This window comes from Oncorhynchus gorbuscha, linkage group LG19 (assembly GCF_021184085.1).
Source record: "Oncorhynchus gorbuscha isolate QuinsamMale2020 ecotype Even-year linkage group LG19, OgorEven_v1.0, whole genome shotgun sequence".
NCBI classification, from domain to species: Eukaryota; Metazoa; Chordata; class Actinopteri; order Salmoniformes; family Salmonidae; genus Oncorhynchus; species Oncorhynchus gorbuscha.
This window is the reverse complement of record NC_060191.1, coordinates 20,345,472-20,367,288: the sequence shown is the minus strand read 5'-3', so window position 1 is coordinate 20,367,288 and position 21,817 is coordinate 20,345,472. Positions and strand designations below refer to the sequence as shown.

The following is a 21,817-nucleotide window of genomic DNA, read 5'->3' as shown; positions in this document are numbered from 1 at the left end:
TTTACAATTGTTCCACCTTGTATGCTTAAATCCCATTCAAATGCCATGTTTATTTAAATGAGGCCCTATTTTCCATTGAAAAGATTTTACGTGAGATAGAATCTTTCTGAAGTTTCCAATCCGTAGTTTTCAGTTCTCTTTTCTTCAAAAATGAACCACAAAACCGGCTGGTAAATGGGTAATGGATGAATGATTTAGGATTTTAGCACACTGGATAGTGAACTGTAATTTTTGACAGGATAGGGGACATCTCAAATTACGTAATGTGGAATATTTGGGAAGTAGGATTCAGGAAGTAAGCGTTGCTTCATCACACTGACACCTCCTAGTCAGCATGTTTCCCAGCGCCAGTCAATACCACCCATCACGCCACATACCGTTGAGTCCCTGCGAAGCATATCCTCCCCTTTCCGATGGTAATGAGTTAGCATAGTGCGACATCTGACAGCGGGACGATACAGGGAGACCCAAAAAACACTGGGGGGTACCAAATCCTCTTCAATATGACTGACCGTCCTGACTTCACGACACATAACCCCTTCTCCTCTTCTTCTATCTCTGCCTCTTTCTTCTCTCCAGTGTTAACTGGACTGATTGGTCATATCAGACGGTGTGTGTTACGGTCAGAGCTGAAGCACAAAGACAGTGGGTGAGCTCTGTCTCCCATGGTGTGGATGCAGAGACACAAAGGTCCTTTCACTGCTCTGCTCAGCACTGTGACGGAGTGACTCTGAGAGAACTGCAGCTCCAGGGTGTATTCCAACTTATACAGGGTGTATTCCAAATTACTACGCCTCAATCCAAATGTCCAATAGCTTGCCTTCAGTGATAATGCATTTTCAAGGTTAAAAGAGTTCAAAATTACACATGTTTTAGCTCTGATGTCCCTTATGTGTGCTATTTTGAAAATACTGAGAACTGCCTCTGTTTAGGGAACTGCAATTGCTTATCTGTAAAACATCATGCTTACTTTACAGAACTCAGTGGCATTTAGCAGGCACACTGTTAAAAGAGGCAAGAAGCAGTGGCCATAGCAACCTCAATGGAGACACAACAAGCAGGGTTTTGTTTGTGGCTCTCTTGCTCACTTGAACGCTTGGACATACACATGCACACACACACATACACAATCCTTCACACCCTGTGTGAATGGCAGTGGTGTCCTTGCATGGGCTATGTTTACAGGATGTTATCTGTCTCAGTGCCTGCCCCTCATCCCTCAGAGTGGGTTCCTGTTGGAATGCAGAGAGGGGATGGAGGAGTTCCAACGGGGGAGTGACGAGGGAGAGAGACAGAGAGACAGACAAGAGAGAGAGAGAGAGACTACATATACATCCCAACACTAGGAGGCTGGTGCTCAGAGGCACAGTTGGACTGTTGGATAACTGGACTGCACCCCCCTGTATACTTTATTGGACTATCAGAGGTAAGTTTCTTCCTATTTTCTTTATCGTGCTCCATTTTGTTTAACTATCTGGGCAGTTTGAATTAGCATCAAGGGTGTCAACTTTTATTGACCCAGATTTTCTATCATTTGACAAACGGATCTTGTTTGAGAAGTATAGGCTACCTCTGAGACATATGAAAAAGTGAGGAACTGGTTTTGAAAGATCCACTTTGTTTGTGCGCTGACAAGGCAAACAGGTGAAATTAAAGTGCAATTTGAGATGCTGGGATACCATTGTTAACGGATGTGGTCTTGCTGGTATCTCATCACTCAAGGATGTGGTCTCAATAAGAGTTCTTTAGGCTCTTGTTGGTTACAGAAATAGTTTGGGGCTCGCCTTTTTCTTCCTCTTAATTGTACCCTTGGATTAGCATTCTCACAGTCAACTATTTTTGTTTTACAAGTGAAGACTTGACATATCCTAAACCAGGACAATTTCTCAGTAAGTATTTTTCTTCACTATTATTTTTTATTAAAATGCTTTCAGTTCAATGTGGTGATGAGTCACAAGTGAATTCTACAAATTACATCAAAATTCCAATTATTTAATATTCTCTTAACACCATTTTTTGGACATTGTGTAATTTTAAAATGGGATAGCAATAACTGGTGATGTTAGCTTATTTAATAGGACTGACGTAATTAGTACAGTGGTAGACCTTGGGAAAGCATGTAAAATGACACTTTTCATCTTGCCATCCAGCAATTACTGGTAAGCCCATGGTCTATGGGTGTACATATGAATCTGTATTTCGTGTTTTTCATACAAATGTAAATGACTGATGCTACATTGTACTTGGAGATGCTGTGAATTCAATGACCCAATTGCATTTCAATTAACTCATATTTTAGTGTGTGGGAGAAAAGTGTGTTTTTCATTACAGAACAAGTGCAGTGGGGAATTTTTTTCCTTCTGGGTGTGCCTTTTTTCTGTAGTGGATATTGTCTCAGGGGAATGACATATGTGTGAGCTCATCTCTTTTGTGTATTTTACATTGAAAATCACATGTTCACAAAGAAAAATCCCCTTTTTTCCTCAGGTTGTGGACATCTGTGTTTGATTTGGGTCTTGGCTATTGTTAGGCTTGTCAATTCAACTCCAAAAAGCCAGCACTGCAATGTTGCGCAACTCTCCACGTCATAAAGCGAGAGTAGACACACTGCTTTTTATGTTTGCTCTGAGTTGCCATAAACATTCAGTATGTTTATTTGAAATCATGTTTTGAAGTGAGTCAGTGCCACCGAGTCGCTGTGTTCGAGTCCTGTCATATACCTGAGACTCTGGGTGTGGCATGAAACTAGACTCTTGCATGTCCCAACATGTTCTCCATCTGTTTTATTGCTGAGAGTAGCTTGTTCTATTTGACTCCAACTGTCTGGTGTAATCTGTGTTAGACGTTGCTCATGTTTTCTGTGTTGGATACGATCAGTGGTGGAAAAAGTACCCAATTTTCATACTTGAGTAAAAGTAAAGATACCTTAATAGAAAATTACTCAAGTAAAAGTGAAAGTCACCCAGTAAAATACAACTTGAGTAAAAGTCTAAGTATTTGGTTTTTAAAATATATGTAAGTATCAAAAGTAAATGTAATTGCTAAAATATACTTAAGTATCAAAAGTAAAAGTATAAATCATTTCAAATTCCTAGTATTAAGCAAGCCAGACTGCACCATTTAAATGGTTTTTATCAGACATAATTTACAAATGCAGCATGTGTGTTTAGTGAGTCTGCCAGATAAGAGGCAGTAGGGATGACCAGGGATGTTCTATGACCAATTTCCTGTCCTGCATTCAAAATATAACGAATACTTTTGGGTGTCAGGTAAAATGTATGGAGTAAAAAGTACGTTATGTTATTTAGGAATGTAGTACAGCAAAAGTAAAAGTTGTCAAAAATATAAATAGTAGAGTACAAATACCCCAAAAAATGACTTCAGTAGTACATTCAAGTATTTTTACTTAAGTACTTTACACCACTGGAGATGATGAAGATCGAGTCATCTCCAACACAAACCTTTTCAAACTAATAGCTAGCTAATCCTTAGAAGAAGAAAAAAATACACAAAATCGGATATTGCTGCCTTAACAAATGTATTATTTCACCTCAACAAACCTCCACAAGAGCTTTATGGTTTGTTCCTCTTGTTTCTCTTTCAGACATCAACATAGTTGGAGAATCTTTGAAGACCTTGTTGGCTATTGTTACTTTGTGATAGACCCCTCAAAATGACCAGTGTGGCAGAATGGCTCGTGCAGAACAGAGGCAAGATCGAGAAGGGAGTGGAGATCATGGGACAGGCCTCCGCAGTCCTGGCAGCCACTGTGGGCCAGCTCCATCCCGTCCTTGAGGCTGTGTTCGTAGCCTCCTCTGAGATCCTCAGCAACCCTGAAGGGCAGGATGCCCGCTACCTGACTGAGCAGTTCAGCATGGTTAACCAGAAACTGGAAGGCATCCAGGCTGAGATCGAACAAATCGCCCTGGAGCTGCAGAGGACCTCCTTGAATAAGCAGAACTTTGACCGTGAGGCACAAATGCTCAGCCAGTACGAAAAGTTCCAGGACTTTGTCAACGCCAAGCCCAAGTTCAAAGAGAAGAAGATGGAGAAGTTCCTCAGCCATTATGAGAACACGGACGCGGACTTGAACCTGGACGCGCTCTATAATGCCGTTACCGGGGACAATACCTCAGGTGACCCCATGCTGGAGACAGTGGTTTCCACAGAACAAAGGAGTAGAAGGGCGGTAGAAGATTTCTGCGCCAGGCTTAAGAAGCTCTTTGTGGTGGGCATCATTGCTGTCATGGGTTACGCCAGCCTCAAGGAAGGGGTTGTGGGGGATGAGATGGTGAAGAAGTGGCAGGAGCGTATGGAAGATGTTGAGACCCGCATGAAAGCAGCGGTGGATGATTGCACAGAAAACTTTGCGGATCAGGCCAAACTGGACATGGAACATCATCTTCAGGAGAAACCTGGCAGTGTTGACCTTGACTTCACCAAATCCCTATTAGACACCCTTATTAAGAAATTTGACTGGGTGAGCTGGTCTATCAGGGTCTTCAATGACAAGGAGCGCATTTTCTTTTTCAACTGGCTAGCTGGAAAGAAGTACCATGGAAGTAGAGGAGGAGCTAATTACTTTGATGTGTTGACCAAGAACAACATCAAAGTGGTGATCTCTTTCAGTGTTCAGCCTAAGCCTATCAACAAGGGTCAGATCCAGCAAGAGATTGAGGGGCAGAAACTGAAGGGGAACATGTTGAATGTGGCTCAGGTCCTCAGCAGAAGTCTCCCCAACTGCTTGGTGCATGCTGTCAGCCACTATAAGGAAGTGGTGGAGTCCAACAACTTCCAAGAGGATTGTTATTACTATGGAAAACACAAAAAAGCTTACCTATGTGTTCATCCTGAGTAGCCTTTTGTTACACAGTGCAATGGAAAAAAGAGTAGTTATAATGGGGAAAACTACAAATACAATTCATGAATGTTTATAACTGAGTTTAGAGGTGTTTTTATTGATGCTTTAGCAAGTGGTTGTGTGAAATGTAATCTCTTGTTACAGACTGCACAATTTTATTTGTTTATTGGCCTTATAGATTTTTGTGTAGTTTGTGATAATTTAAACCAGGGGTGTCAAACACATGGCCTGCAGCGGCCAGATTTTGGGGGGGAAACAATGGATAGTGGACTGTCTTATGCAAAATTTCACGGCAAAGAAATATAACCAATTTTTAGTACGGCGCCTCTATCTCTTTGAAGTCTGAATGCGGCCCCCTGGGCAAAATGAGTTTGGCACACCTGGTTTAAACTATCAGGATTTGTATATGTGTATTAATGGACATATATGAGACATTTTATGCCAGGCTGTGGCTATCTACTCAACAACAATGTCAACATATGAGAACTTAGTACTTCCTCCTACCAAATAGAATAGTAAGATACCATATTTGACCTGCATTCCAGTATTTCATGATGACCATACTGTAAATTAGCACACCAGCCAGCGTAATAATGTGTTATGTAAGTTTTCAGCAAACAACCATTTCTCCTCATCAATGTACTGAGGACTTGCTCAAGCTCCGTTGGAAAATGCTGTTGATAGATACATCACACTGTCGAAATCTATATCCTTACAACATTACATCTCTGTCTATATTCATACATTTGATATCCTTATAATTTCTCATGTTTATGGTCTTCTTTATTCATAATAAACCACAATATAAAGGACATTGTTTTCGCTGGTCATCATTATGCAAGAGTACATTAGGAATTTTATGCAGTAGTAAATTAGGACGTTTATGTTCTATTTCTATCTGCAGCTGAAGAAATGTAAAAAAAAAAACATGAGGGTACTGTATGTTAAAACGTTTAAGCAGAGGTACATGTAGTCATGAACATTGATACTGATAATATATTTACATTTACATTTAAGTCATTTAGCAGACGCTCTTATCCAGAGCGACTTACAATGACAGTTTATTTACATTACTCCCTAAACAATCATCAGCTCACACAATATAAACACAATTATCCTCAGCAAATGTTATAATAGTCTTGGTAAAATACTTGTGTCAGTTATTTGTCAAAGGAGTGTAATTTATTATAGTTTCTATGTTGACCAGGAAAATATGCTATCATTTGTTCAACAATTTGTCTAACCACCACCCAAGTTTAGCTTCTGTCGATGGGTGTGTCACTTTAACTGTAATATGAGACCAATAGGAAGAGAAAAACAGATCGGATAAATCATTTGCTTTTCTTCCTCAAACTAAAGCGAATGAAAAGGTGAGTTTTTAGCCAAACGTAATTGCATATGACCATTTAAAAGTTTCTTCAATAGGCTTACACAGTTCTGTCTATATTTTCCAAAAGTTATCGCGGCTGTTTTCATTAGTTGCGCAGTTCTTTAACGACGAGACTGGTCAAATTGGTCATGACTTTTTGAGATCCTACGATATCTTTGAAAACATTACTTTAATGTAATGTGCGCATTTAAATAATAGCCTATGTTTTACTGTAAGTTGCGCAAAACACACAATGTAACTATGTGCACAACTTCTGTCAAAACAGAGGTTGGGCGTTGGTAGTCTTGAATCGGTGACATAATGTACAGGCCTTTTCCAGGAAGTGTTTCTCCTGGCCATAATTATAGTCACGGTACAAGTACTACTGCGGTGGCAACAGTGCTGAATTTAATCAATTGACATATTGTTGCAAGGCCTTATCATATTAATCCACGAGGTATGCAGACTATATAGGGAGTTAAACAAGGTACTGAAATAAAGCAATTAGAGCCCTTGTTGAACGAGCTAATCGATGCATTTCCCTTTAAGAGGCCACATGAAAAGCTTTTAACAACAACAAGTGTAATATGATTTTCTCTTCTCGGCTTGCAAAGAGCTATGTCCATTTGTTAAATGCAGCCAGTCATGTCTGGTCAGTGTATATGTGGGCAAGCTTCACAGGATGATTTGGCCACCTCCCTCAACTAGTCCTCAATCGACAAAAGATACTGTAGCTTACTGATTGTTTGGGCCACTCAAATGTTGCCATTTATTCTTGCAGCTTTCAATTATTTGTATTTAATTTAGGACTCGAACCATGAAAAGAAGACACTATAAAATGTCTATCTTGATGGCCAGATATTAATATACAAATGGATCAGTTATGATGTTGACAATTATTACTTCAGTAGGCCTAACTGCTCCTCAGTGGACATCAGTTAATGTACATTTTAAGGTTGACTGGCCTGCTTGTTATTTGGTGAATTATTTGGCCTGAGATATGCCTCCCTTGTAGAGCTACAGCTATAGCACTTTTGAGTCTGTACCCACTGGGCACAGCTGTAAATTCAATGTCTATTCCACGTTGGTTCAACGTAATTTAATTGAAATGATGTGTAAACGACTTTGATTCAACCTATGTGTTGGCTAGTGTCTAAGCCTAATTCTTGCACATCTGAAAATGTACCATCACTTTACCCTGGATAATTTGTCTGCTTTAGTGAAGTAGAGATACTTCACATACACTCAGACAATGAGACAACCCCTGGGAGTTAAGGTTTTAATGCAGAGCTGAAATGTCTATTTTTTTTTTAGCATGGCAGTGTGGATGGCTACATCAAATTAGATGGATGTTTTTCTATCCAAATGCATGACATTCCGCTTCCATCATTGAACTGGCTTCTAATGCAAATGTTGTATCAATGAGAGCTGTGTCTTTTTCAAAGCCATTTGCCCCATCTGTTTTATGATAGCTGCTGATCTAATAGTATCAGACCATCTGTTTATATTTAGTATGCTGGATTATACATTCTAATCAATTACATTGACTGGGCTGCCAACCTTTGAAGACATTTTGCTATGTGAATTTCATTGCCCCCTAACACAAGCCCTAGCCGTGGGGTCTGGGGGTTGTCCCCCATGAGAATTGTACTGTTTTAAAGCCCATTTCCTGAAATTCTACATATTTTGACATGGCTTAGGCCTAAGAGTAGAACATTTTTAAAAATGAAAACCACAGGTCAGGTGTATTCCGGAATCTTTGAACACTAAATGAACACTCAAAATTCAACGACTTTGTTACTTTTAGATTTTTGGGGTAGTTTGACACTTTATTCAGACGGTAATGAAATGAGATGGGGAGACAGGCACATTGGGAAAAACAGTGGGAAGGTTGGAAGCAGGGATTGATACCTGTTCCCAGGTGGAAAGTTGTATGTGACACGTGATGGGAGTGTTACCACAACACAAATGCTCTGCACAAGAAATTCTAATATTAATGGTTGAAGGCAGTGTGAAACCAAATCATAGATTGCAGTCTAGTTGAAGACACAACCATTTTGGATTTTGTCATTTGGGTGAACTCTTTCAAATAGGGCTGGAAGAAAATCCAGCTGGCACTCTAGGAGGGTTGGCAACTCCTGATCTATGTTTCCCAAGTGTTGGGTGTTTGAGAATGTTCTTGTTATAACAATTAATTTCTCAATCAACCAACCTTTAATAAAAATAGATATCAATATTAAGGTGGTTTAACCCTACTAGTTGACGATCATTGCCATAATCTTACTACCTATGTCAATGTAAATATGCCTTGTATACTGTTGTTTAGGGTAGCTCTTATTGTTTTGTTTTACTGCAGAGCCCCAAGTTCCGCTCTACATGCCTCGGTTAGCTCCCTTGCCCCACCCCCCCAGACATGCGGAGACCGCAGATAGTTAACAAACCTGTTATGGCTGCATCCCTTTGTTCTCAATTTCCGCCTGAAGACACATCCAAATCTAACTGCCTGTAGCTCAACCCCAGAGGCAAGGATATGCATATTCTTGGTATCATTTGAATGGAAACATTCTGAAGTTTGTGGAAATGTTAATTGAATGTAGGAGAATATAACACAGATCTGGTGGAAGAAAAGAGAAAGAAAGAGCATATGTTTTCTGTTTTTTATTGTTGTAGTATCATCTTTCACATGTACTAGAATAGCCACACAGTCAGATAGGATGCTGGAGATAATTTTGATGGATAACACAAGAGGGCAACCGTAGGTGTGCAAAGTTTCAGACTGATAACTTCAGGAATGGGTGAGCTACATGACATTTAGCATGAAGTCACCCAGGTGTATCACCCAGGTGTACCACACAAGTTGCCCAAATGTACCGAAGTGGCCAAATTGGTAAAATGACCTATAACTATGTACAGCAGTGCAAACAACTATACAACATATAAGAAATTCTAAATTCTAACACACACACAAAAAAAAAAAAGTTTTACAAATTAGGAAAAAAATAATATATACACCCCTTGGAAGTCCTCGTCATAATATTTTGCTGCCTGTGCCATGTCCCATAGCAGTCTCTTTCTGATGTAAAGCAGATGCAAACTGAACAAGTGGTGCATTTCATGCGACACAGAACACAACGACGCCTTCATGCTGTGCCGTTTTGGCCCTGAGGCACAGTCATGCCTGCAGTAATGAACTGTGGCATATGAACACCACTGGGGGCACAGGTAGAGCGGGCAGCTTGGCACCGGGGGCCCCCAGTTGGAGTCGCTATCACTGTGAAAGAAAACATTTAAAAAATATTGGTATGAGCCTTTTATCATCACATAAAATAAACAGATATGTATTGTATAGAGCAGAGGGAACAGTCACTAAGGCGTTCCATTCAACTGTCACTGAGGTGTTCCATTGTGTGTGTGTGTGTGTGTGTATATATATATATATATATATATATACAGTGTCTTGCGAAAGTATTCAGCCCCCTTGAACTTTGCAACCTTTTGCCACATTTCAGGCTTCAAAGATAAAGATATAAAACTGTATTTTTTGTGAAGAATCAACAAGTGGGACACAATCATGAAGTGGAACGACATTTATTGTATATTTCAAACTTTAACAAATCAAAAACTGAAAAATTGGGCGTGCAAAATTATTCAGCCCCCTTAACTTAATACTTTGTAGCGCCACCTTTTGCTGCGATTACAGCTGTAAGTCGCTTGGGGTATGTCTCTATCAGTTTTGCACATCGAGAGACTGAATTTTTTTCCCATTCCTCCTTGCAAAACAGCTCGAGCTCAGTGAGGTTGGATGGAGAGCATTTGTGAAAAGCAGTTTTCAGTTCTTTCCACAGATTATCGATTGGATTCAGGTCTGGACTTTGACTTGGCCATTCTAACACCTGGATATGTTTATTTTTGAACCATTCCATTGTAGATTTTGCTTTATGTTTTGGATCATTGTCTTGTTGGACGACAAATCTCCGTCCCAGTCTCAGGTCTTTTGCAGACTCCATCAGGTTTTCTTCCAGAATGGTCCTGTATTTGGCTCCATCCATCTTCCCATCAATTTTAACCATCTTCCCTGTCCCTGCTAAAGAAAAGCAGGCCCAAACCATGATGCTGCCACCACCATGTTTGACAGTGGGGATGTTGTGTTCAGGGTGATGAGCTGTGTTGCTTTTACGCCAAACATAACGATTTGCATTGTTGCCAAAAAGTTCAATTTTGGTTTCATCTGACCAGAGCACCTTCTTCCACATGTTTGGTGTGTCTCCCAGGTGGCTTGTGGCAAACTTTAAACGACACTTTTTATGGATATCTTTAAGAAATGGCTTTCTTCTTGCCACTCTTCCATAAAGGCCAGATTTGTGCAATATACGACTGATTGTTGTCCTATGGACAGTGTCTCCCACCTTAGCTGTAGATCTCTGCAGTTCATCCAGAGTGATCATGGGCCTCTTGGCTGCATCTCTGATCAGTCTTCTCCTTGTATGAGCTGAAAGTTTAGAGGGACGGCCAAGTCTTGGTAGATTTGCAGTGGTCTGATACTCCTTCCATTTCAATATTATCGCTTGCACAGTGCTCCTTGGGATGTTTTTAAATCTTGGAAAATCTTTTTGTATCCAAATCCGGCTTTAAACTTCTTCACAACAGTATCTCGGACCTGCCTGGTGTGTTCCTTGTTCTTCATGATGCTCTCTGCGCTTTTAACGGACCTCTGAGACTATCACAGTGCAGGTGCATTTATACGGAGACTTGATTACACACAGGTGGATTGTATTTATCATCATTAGTCATTTAGGTCAACATTGGATCATTCAGAGATCCTCACTGAACTTCTGGAGAGAGTTTGCTGTACTGAAAGTAAAGGGGCTGAATAATTTTGCACGCCCAATTTTTCAGTTTTTGATTTGTTAAAAAAGTTTGAAATATCCAATAAATGTCGTTCCACTTCATGATTGTGTCCCACTTGTTGTTGATTCTTCACAAAAAAATACAGTTTTATATCTTTATGTTTGAAGCCTGAAATGTGGCAAAAGGTCGCAAAGTTCAAGGGGGCCGAATACTTTCGCAAGGCACTGTATATATATACACACACACACACAAACAAACTACACATTTCATTGCAAATTTTTATTTTTTATATATATATATTTTTATATTTCATAAAACGCCATTAGCACTTACCCGTCCAGAAGTACATCCTGTCCTTGCATAAACAGCTCCTCAGTTCGTTTGAATCATAACACTCTAAGATTCCTCAAACAAAAAAATCAGTCTCACTTTCACTTTTTCACTTTCCCTTTAGAGTTTGACTTCGCTTTACATGATTTATTCGCCATGATATCTTCAATGAAATTGTTGAAACTACAACTTTCCGAAATACAGCTGCGCGTAAAAAGCCTTACAGCAACTCCTCTGATCGTCAAGGCGAGAATGGAGTTGCGTGCGATTACAAACAAGGAATTGTGGTCAAACCCCAAACCATTACATACTGGCGTTTACCTCAGCTCATTGGCTATCTACCCAGCTAGATTTCAATAAGATCAGTGGTCATTTGGCAGAAATATAGTCAATCAATGAAGCTTCGTTAAAATTATTGGTGCGTAAGGTAGTCATTTGTCGTTGTCTTCAAATCAGCTCACTTCGGTCAATTCTCCTCGCAAAAAAAACAATGACGTTTGGCTGTGTTGCAAACATCCAGAGGAATGCACTGAAACCCACCATGACTAGATAAACGATTGTTTACAGGGGCGAATCACGCCGAATGCTCCGTAAAAAAATTGATAGAGATGGAATTCACGGCACAATCGGTTTACAAAATGTTTCGATTTAGGCTATAAAAATGGATTTTATCAAAGAAAACGGCACTTCATTTGATCAATGGGACACTCAGGAAGATAAATAAGAGCAAGATATCAGAATGTAAGTCATTTTACATTCAGATGTGAATGTGTAAAAACTGTCATGGTGGAAAATGTTTCTGTTCTTGATTGCTCTTCTCAAACAAAAGCATGGGATTTGTTCTCTGTAATAGCTATTTTAAATTGGAAAACGTAGTTTGATTACCAAGATTCTAATCATTTGAAGAGTGTAAGACACTTGCATTTTCAAGAATGTTTAATGTTACGAAGTTGCATTTTTAGTTGTCACTCTGAAATTTCCCCTGATGTTGGTCCCTGTACGGGGATCACAGCCATACTGGCGCTTCCAGAGATGCAGCCTGTCTCATCGTCACTCAATGCCTAGGTTTACCTCCACTGTACTCGCACCCTGCCATGCCCTTGTCTGTGCATTATGCCCTGAATCTATCCTACCACGCCCAGAGTTCTGCTCCTTTTACTCTCTGTTCTGAATGCACTAGACGACCAGTTCTTATAGCCTTTAGCCTTATCCTACTCCTCCTCTTTTCCTCTGGTGATGTAGAGGTTAACCCAGGCCCTGTGTGTCCCCAGGCGCTCTCATTTGTTGACTTCTGTAACCGGAAACACCTTGGGTTCATGCATGTTAACATCCGAAGCCTCCTCAAGTTTGCTTTGTTCACTACTTTAGATCACTCCGCCAACCCTGATGTCCTAGCCTTGTCTGAATCGTGGTTTAGGAAGGCCACCAATAATTCTGAAATTTCCAACCCCAATTACAACATTTTCCGTCAAGATAGAACTGCTAAAGGGGGCGGAGTTAGCCTGCAGAGTTCTGTCCTACTATCCAGATCTATGCCCAAACAGTTTGAGCTACTACTTTTAAAAATCCATCTCTCCATAAATATGTCTCTCACTGTTGCCGCTTGTTATAGACCCCCCTCAGCTCCCAGCTGTGCCCTGGACACCATATGTGAATTGATTGACCCCCATTTATCTTCATAGTTCGTACTGTTAGGTGACCTAACTGTTGTCCGGACCTCTGGCAGTCTCTATGCCACAGGGTTTAATTCTCGGGCGACTCTTTTCTCTGTATATATCAATGATGTCACTCTTGCTGTGGGTGATTCTCTGATCCAACTCTATGCAGATGACACCATTTTGTATACATCTGGCCCTTCTTTGGACACTGTGTTAACAAACCTGCAAAAGAGCTTCAATGCCATACAACACTCATTCCGTGGCCTCCAACCGCTCTTAAACGCTAGTAAAACTAAATGCATGCACTTCAACCGATCGCTGCCCGCCCGCCTAGTATCACTACTCTGGACGGTTCTGACTTAAAATATGTGGACAACTATAAATACCTAGGTGTCTGGCTAGACTGTTACCTCTCCTTGAAGACTCGCATTAAGCAACTCCAATCCAAAGTTAAATCTAGAAGCGGCTTCCTATTTCGCAACAAAGCCTCCTTCTCTCATGCTGCCAAACATACCCTCGTAAAGCTGACTATCCTGCCGATCCTTGACTTCGGCGATGTCATTTACAAAATAGCCTCCAACACTCTACTCAGACTGCATCCAATTTGCTATCACAGTGCCATCCGTTTTGTCACCAAAGTCCCATATACTACCCACCATTGCGACCTGTATGCTCTCGTTGGTTGGTCCTTGCTACATATTCGTTGCCAAACCCACAGGCTCCAGGTCATCTATAAGTCTTTGCTAGGGAAAGGCCCGCCTTATCTCAACTCACTGGTCACCATAGCAACACCCACCCGTAGCACACGCCCCAGAAGGTATATTTCACTGGTCATCCCCAAAGCCAACACCTCTGTGGCCGCCTTTCTTTCCAGTTCTCTGCTGCCAATGACTGAATCAAATTTCAAAATCACTGATGTTGTAGACCTATCTCCCTCACTAACTACAAGCATCGGCTTGTCAGAGCAACTTTCCGGTCGCTGCAGCTGTACACAGCCCATCTGTAAATAGCCCATCCAACCAACTACCTACCTCATCCCCATATTTATTTATTTATTTTTTCTGCTCTTTTGCACACCAGTATTTATACCAGTATTTATACTTGCACATCCTCATCTGCACATCTATCACTCCAGTGTTAATTGCTAAATTGTAATTACTTTGCCACCATGGCCTATTTATTGCCTTTCCTCCTTAATTCATTTCCACACACTATATACAGATGTTATTTTGTGTTATTGACTGCACAATAGTAAAATGTGAAAAATTATATTTGAGGCCTGGAGTATTTAACATCCAATGCTTATTTGTGTGATTTATTCAAAACTGTCCATTAATGGCTGCAAAAATACATAGCCTCATCATTAATTTTCAGACATAGGCATATCAGATTTCAAATGTGTGATTACACTGTCAAAATTGGAAGAAGTGGAATAATAAAAATAGCCTTGGGTAATAAGTGTCATTGTTGACAAGCACACTAATTACTCTATATTTTACCCCATTGTTAAGAATTACAATTATTCCACTGATCAGGCTAAATTAAATAGATAAAATCTCCTGAAGACAAGATTACATTAATCTGCCCCTACACCCTCCCTAATCAAATAATTGGTATATTTATTGTCCCCCCCCCTCTTCTTGAATCAAACTTTTGAGTTCACAATCTGACCAAAAAGGTCACCCTACCAAACTTCCCTGCTAAAACAAGGGGACTCTTGCAAGTGCGAATTAAATCTACTTTAGTGTGTGCTGTCAAAAGGCTGCATTCTGCAATAGAGCTCGCCAGTTTATAGTCCTAAAACCCATAAATTAGTTACCTCTAGTTCGTTCAGCTATGGGGGAAATGTTTTTGTTTTTGAATAAACACCCCAAATAAGGTCTGAGGTTAACACAGGCTTATGAGATGAGATCTTATACGTTTTGTCTTATGAGATAATAGCAGTCAGTTAACATGACCTTTTTATGAATTCATTTGTTAAAAATTCTCAAAAAGTGACGTTAGCTGAGGAACATTATCTCATAGAAAAAAACGTATAAGGTCTCCTCAGTCTTTGTTTACCACAGACCTTATTTTCGGCATTTCTACAAAAACCCTACAAAAACTTAATTTATCTTTCCCATAGGCTTTGTCCAACTAACCATGGCGGAGTCCCCACAAAAATACAGCATTACTATTCCTCTCTATAGGGACGGGAATAACAGCAACATTTAAATTTTTTACAATTTAACTAGGCATGTCAGTTAAGAACAAATTCTTATTTGCAATGACGACCTACCCCAGCCTAACCCGGACGACGCTGGGTCAATTGTGGGTCGCCCTATGGGACTCCCAATCACGTCCGGTTGTGATACAGCCTGGAATCGCACCAGAGTCTGTAGTGACGCCTCTAGCACTGGGATGCAGTGTGTTAGACTGCTGCACCACTCGGGAGCCCAAACAAAGCCTCATTTTATTGGCAACATTGTACATAAAACAGTGCTACCATGCTGCTCTTTTTACAGTTTTATAAACTCAGCTGAGAACTTTCTCTCTCTCCTTTTAACTCCGCTCTCATCTTCAAATCAAAAATCAAATCAAATTTTATTTGTCACATACACATGGTTAGCAGATGTTAATGCGAGTGTAGCGAAATGCTTGTGCTTCTAGTTCCGACAATGCAGTGATAACCAACAAGTAATCTAACTAACAATTCCAAAACTACTGTCTTATATACAGTGTAAGGGGATAAGGAACATGTACATAAGGATATATGAATGAGTGATGGTACAGAGCAGCATACAGTAGATGGTATCGAGTACAGTATATACATATGAGATGAGTGTGTAGACAAAGTAAACAAAGTGGCATAGTTAAAGTGGCTAGTGATACATGTGTTACATAAGGATGCAGTCGATGATGTAGAGTACAGTATATACATATGCATATGAGATTAATAATGTAGGGTAAGTAACATTATATAAGGTAGCATTGTTTAAAGTGGCTAGTGATATATTTACATCATTTCCCATCAATTCCCATTATTAAAATGGCTGGAGTTGGGTCAGTGTCAATGACAGTGTGTTGGCAGCAGCCACTCAGTGTTAGTGGTGGCTGTTTAACAGTCTGATGGCCTTGAGATAGAAGCTGTTTTTCAGTCTCTCGGTCCCAGCTTTGATGCACCTGTACTGACCTCGCCTTCTGGATGATAGCGGGGTGAACAGGCAGTGGTTCGGGTGGTTGATGTCCTTGATGATCTTTATGGCCTTCCTGTAACAACGGGTGGTGTAGGTGTCCTGGAGGGCAGGTAGTTTGCCCCCGGTGATGCGTTGTGCAGTCCTCACTACCCTCTGGAGAGCCTTACGGTTGAGGGCGGAGCAGTTGCCGTACCAGGCGGTGATACAGCCCGCCAGGATGCTCTCGATTGTGCATCTGTAGAAGTTTGTGAGTGCTTTTGGTGACAAGCCGAATTTCTTCAGCCTCCTGAGGTTGAATAGGCGCTGCTGCGCCTTCTTCACGACGCTGTCAGTGTGAGTGGACCAATTCAGTTTGTCTGTGATGTGTATGCCGAGGAACTTAAAACTAGCTACCCTCTCCACTACTGTTCCATCGATGTGGATAGGGGGTGTTCCCTCTGCTGTTTCCTGAAGTCCACAATCATCTCCTTAGTTTTGTTGACGTTGAGTGTGAGGTTATTTTCCTGACACCACACTCCGAGGGCCCTCACCTCCTCCCTGTAGGCCGTCTCGTCGTTGTTGGTAATCAAGCCTACCACTGTTGTGTCGTCCGCAAACTTGATGATTGAGTTGGAGGCGTGCGTGGCCACGCAGTCGTGGGTGAACAGGGAGTACAGGAGAGGGCTCAGAACGCACCCTTGTGGGGCCCCCGTGTTGAGGATCAGCGGGGAGGAGATGTTGTTGCCTACCCTCACCACCTGGGGGCGGCCCGTCAGGAAGTCCAGTACCCAGTTGCACAGGGCGGGGTCGAGACCCAGGGTCTCGAGCTTGATGACGAGCTTGGAGGGTACTATGGTGTTGAATGCCGAGCTGTAGTCGATGAACAGCATTCTCACATAGGTATTCCTCTTGTCCAGGTGGGTTAGGGCAGTGTGCAGTGTGGTTGAGATTGCATCGTCTGTGGACCTATTTGGGCGGTAAGCAAATTGGAGTGGGTCTAGGGTGTCAGGTAGGGTGGAGGTGATATGGTCCTTGACTAGTCTCTCAAAGCACTTCATGATGACGGAAGTGAGTGCTACGGGGCGGTAGTCGTTTCTTTAAAATGCTCATCCAGTCCCCTTGATCCTTTACATAACAAGACCGATCAAATGCTTCATTGTGCCGCAGCTCACAGTGCTATGGAAAGACAATGGACGGATTCGATTATGCTGAGCCGTCACGCCATCGGGCGAAAGTGGGGAAGAAGGAGCGCCATTCTCAAATCAAAGAATAATCTGTGGCGCTCTGTCGTTTTGTCGACAAGACAGCATGGTGCATCATCTAGAAATCTCTTTTCCATCAAATAAATGTCAGAAAATTCTCAAATATTTTTCATTGGGAAGGCAGATAAAGCCTTTTGTTTATCAAAAGCAATCACTTTTGCATGGGAAAACACAGGACTCTACTAATTACTACACGTGCTTAATTCATTTTGAGCCGACTTAACCCTGGGCTTTGAACCTGCCTCAAGCCAGGAAGGCATCCTGATTCCAAATGCAATCAACTTTCAGCCCATGCAAAACACGGCTACCTGCGCACCCAGGCGAGATGAATCCCCTCAATGATAGAGGTTCCGCTTGTGATATTAAATTGCAGACGCAGATCAAGGGGCCAGGGTTCGGGTCTAGAAGCATGGTTTCTACTGCTCCTACAGTTTTGCTTCGGTACTGTAGTTTAGCTGATGCCCAGCCCAGAAAGACAATTTTCCATACATTTTTTTTTTTTTTTGTATTTTATTTAACCAGGCAAGTCTGTTAAGAACAAATTCTTATTTACAATGACGGCCTACCCCGGATAAACCCTCCCCTAATCCGGATAGCGCTGGGCCAATTGTGTGTCGCCCTATGGGACTCTATCTCGGCCGGTTGTGATACCGCCCGGTATCGAACCAGGGTCTGTAGTGATGCCTCAAACACTGCGATGCAGTGCCTTAGACAGCTGTACCACCCGGGGTCGAATACATAGAGAAGTTAAATTTGAAAATTCCTAATAAGACACTTTAGTCATCACCATTGTGCACAAAACATCCATTAAATTATTCAAATAATTGTTGCTGAGGCCAATTTCTTTTTTTACTCAACCGAAGATATGAACATTTTTATATTCATCCAATGTCTGCCATGGGTTTGTATGACGTCGACACTGCTCCCTGTGCGCATGTGATGTTTGTCCGTATAAACGGGATGCCACCTGGATATTAACGGTCCATGAATCGACGTATGTGAACTTGAGAAGGTTTATCTTGAAAACAACAGTCGGACATCTTGGACATATTCTTCAGTTCTTATTATACCTCAGTGGCGCAGATTCTCAATTTCAAAACAATTTGGAGCACAGTTGAAATGTTAACGCACTAACTAATTAAAAAAATAAAATCTGTACTTTTCAATACAAGATATGAGGTGTGGTGTGAGAAGAGGGTCAAATGCGTGAGAGTTGTCAGCTTTGGCTGTATTGAGATTGTTCTAGAGTTCTTGGATTTTCTTAGACCAATCTGTTTTCGTAGTCGCTGTTCTCTACGGCCATAAAGACTGTGCCTCCCTTGACAGCTGTAGATGTAGGTGATAGATCAGGTTGAGAAATGAGGGTGACATCTTCCCTGATCTTTTGCAGTGCAAATCCCCTTGGGCCAGACCTCAGCAGCAGAGAAAGGCAGACTGAGACGCTGACAGAATAGTTTCCGTTGTCTAGTTGCTGTGGTTACTTGCATTTTTGTGGAAAATGCACTCCTGCTCAGCAAGTTTAATCTCCAACAGACAGTTTATCACTCCCACTCGCTCCGTGGCATTGACTGGACTGGCTGAGTGAGCAACCGTGGTGGGGATGGTGGTGGTAGTTGAAGGGCCAAAGGAGAATGGATTAGGTTCTTATTTATAAACTGTGAGCTTATAACATTGTACTTTGACCTGAAAGTAATTTCATGCCAGTTGTCAAATACAATTTACAATGATTTATTGCAGCAGAGGTGTACACGTTATACTGTATATTCGTTTTTTTTTTAAATGCGGTATAATAAATGTTCTGTCACTACTTCTGTAACAAACAATGATAGTATTTAATCTACAATGGCCTCCAGGCTGAAATTAGTCTTAATTCCTGCTTGTAACACTGCCTTGAAGTACACATTTCAAACTCCATAGAGTATCTACCCCTACGTGTCTTCCCTCACTGGTGAATTCTCTTTGCATTGTTGCCTCATTGCTCACTTTGATTGTCCAGCTGTAATCCCAGCAAGCTTTGCTTGTGTACTGCAATTTACACTGCTCCCTCTCTCTATTTCTTTATCAGTTCTCACTGTGAGGCCAGCAGGGATTCACTCTAGTTGAGTGTTTGAGCAAGGACGCAGGCCACAGTCCAACAATACCTGAACAGCTCTACGTAAGTTCAAATACTAATATTCTATAGGGAGGTAGGTAATCAACTATATGGGCCTAATTGTTAAGACTTTGGTATTGCTGTTGAACCTTTCCTCCATTTTAACTAAGGGCTTGAACTGGGGGATGATTGGTTGTCTATATTTTAAATGGATCTTCAATAATGCTTTAGTTAAGTGTCAGTAGAAAGGTTTCTGTCTTTGTCAAGAGTCATTCTATAGACCAGCGTTTCACAAACTCTGTGCTGCCCCAGGACTGACTTTGGTAAACTCTGCTATTATTAAGTGTCAGTTTAGTCGAGTCATTTTGTAGACCATAGACATATCTAATGTAAATAAAAGAGTTCAAACATCCTTTTGACCATGTCCTTATGCTCTTTTTTTTCAGATGTTATACTGTTATTTGTTGTGCACTGAACAATAACAATACCAGCAAAGATGGCCGGCCAGCTACAGAAGATCGTAGCAGAGAAGAAGAATGTGGTAGAGACTGTAATGGAAGTGTTTGAACAGGGAGCTGAGGTGGTGGCCAGTATCGCAGGTGACCTCTTCCCTGTTTTCGCCATCGCTGCTCCCATCGTGAAATTGGCCCTGGACAATGTGGAGAGCAAGGAAGCTGCGTTCATGAAGGAGCAGTTCCAGAAAGTTCGTGAACGCCTGGAGGTGGTTTCAGAGGAGATGCAGCGTATTAACGAGGAGATCAAGAAGAGCGGAGCGGACGCTGCCTACTTTTCTGTAGAGGAGAACATCTCCAACCAGTTCCGCAAGTACATGGACATCCTCAATGCCAAACCCAAGTTTCGTGAGGTCAAGAAGAAGCTTTTCATGGAGCATTTTGTCAAAACAGGTGGCGACAAAAACCTACACACCCTCTATAGTGCCGTGACGGGAGACAACTTCTCTGGAGAGTCAGTGTTGGAAATTACTCTTAACTATGAAGAGAAAAGTCGACGCGCAATGGAAGACTTCTGTGCCAGGTTGAAGAAACTCTTTTGCATAGGCCTCATCGCTCTGATGGGCTACACCGCTCTAAAGGACTGCGATGACGAAGAGAAGCTTCTACAAGACTGGGGTGAAAAGATGAAGGATGTACAGGTGAAAATGAATGCTGTCATTGAGGACTGCATCACCAGTTTCCCCAAGCAGGCTGAACTGGATTCCCGGAGGTTGGTTAGGGACCACTCTGACCTGAGCAACCAGCAGCTGGCAGACGCCATTTTGGAGAAGCTGAAAAGAAAGTATGACTGGGTGTGCTGGTCTGTCCGTATATTCAGCTCCCCTTCGGGCCTGTTCTCCAACAAAAAAGACCTCCAGTGCCCCACAGGAAAAAATCGCTTTCAGGTGCCAGCGACAGACGAGAAGCTGAACGTCATGGTGTCCTACAGTGCCTCACCCGAGCCTCTGAACAAGGCCCACATCCAGCAGCTGATCCAGGGTCAGAAGAAACTCACTGTAGTGGGTACAGCTGAGCTCCTGTTTGAGCAGTTGCCAGGTCCATGTGCAGTCCACACGGTCAAGAATTTCAAAGACCTGGCCTGTGTCTGGAGCTTTGCCGAAGAGCTACACTACTGGGAGGAGCACAAGAACTTCTATGTTTGTGTTCACTACAATTGACTTTTTCTTACTTAAAAATGAATGAATAATTAGCCTTAGCTCCCAATGTTATATTCAGTCCAATTTGATCTTTACACTAAGACTGACATTGCCAAGTACTTTCTCTTTTTCTCAGTTGAGTTCAGATCCCCAGCTATACTAATGAGGAGGAACATAGGCTAACATTTATTATAAGGCATGATACTTACCAACGACTGTTTTACCTGTTAATCTATTCTTTGTAATGTTTTTCTTTTATGTATGCCCCCTACTAAAATAGTGTAAATAAAATCTGCTTTACATTTTCAAATAAACCACACATAATAACTGTGATAGTCATGATCTATGCCTCTGAGAATCTAAATTAATCTTTGTGTCTTGATACATGTTCTATATTGACCAAATCACATAATGTTTATGAAGTGTGTAAATATAAAAGCCTAATGTTTGTAAAAAGAAATCCCTCAAGTTTGCATAACTAGAATTGCATTTTCCCTCTTTTTATATGTTTAAAAAAACAAAAACACCTTTGACTCATTTTCAGCTGCTGCAATTTACATTCATATGACACAGAGGCTGCCGAGGGGATGA

At 41.4% G+C, this 21,817-nt stretch overlaps 2 protein-coding genes across 3 annotated transcripts; both read left to right on the top strand.

The window, feature by feature from the left end:
* The first annotated feature begins 1,363 nt into the window (after positions 1–1,363).
* Positions 1,364–21,568, top strand: LOC124005298 (protein rapunzel-like). Of its 2 annotated transcripts, none has more exons than XM_046314425.1 (3): positions 1,364–1,426; positions 19,549–19,638; positions 20,022–21,568. In XM_046314425.1, exon 3 carries the CDS (start codon positions 20,072–20,074, stop codon positions 21,245–21,247), a length of 1,176 nt encoding a protein of 391 aa, XP_046170381.1. In that variant the 5' UTR covers positions 1,364–1,426; positions 19,549–19,638; positions 20,022–20,071; the 3' UTR covers positions 21,248–21,568. The 2 variants fall into 2 exon arrangements, with proteins under 2 accessions (XP_046170381.1, XP_046170380.1); XM_046314424.1 differs by lacking the exon at positions 1,364–1,426 and adding an exon at positions 6,077–6,231.
* LOC124005297 lies at positions 1,561–5,673 on the top strand. The gene is made up of 2 exons (XM_046314423.1): positions 1,561–1,889; positions 3,605–5,673. The coding sequence occupies exon 2, from the start codon at positions 3,674–3,676 to the stop codon at positions 4,856–4,858; it is 1,185 nt and encodes a 394-aa protein (XP_046170379.1). The 5' UTR covers positions 1,561–1,889; positions 3,605–3,673; the 3' UTR covers positions 4,859–5,673.
* Positions 21,569–21,817: the final 249 nt, after the last annotated feature.

What these genes read in the sequence shown, in the direction of transcription:
- LOC124005297 (XM_046314423.1), top strand. Translation starts at nt 3,674, where the DNA reads ATGACCAGTGTGGCAGAATGGCTCGTGCAGAACAGAGGCAAGATCGAG.
- LOC124005298 (XM_046314425.1), top strand. Translation starts at nt 20,072, where the DNA reads ATGGCCGGCCAGCTACAGAAGATCGTAGCAGAGAAGAAGAATGTGGTA.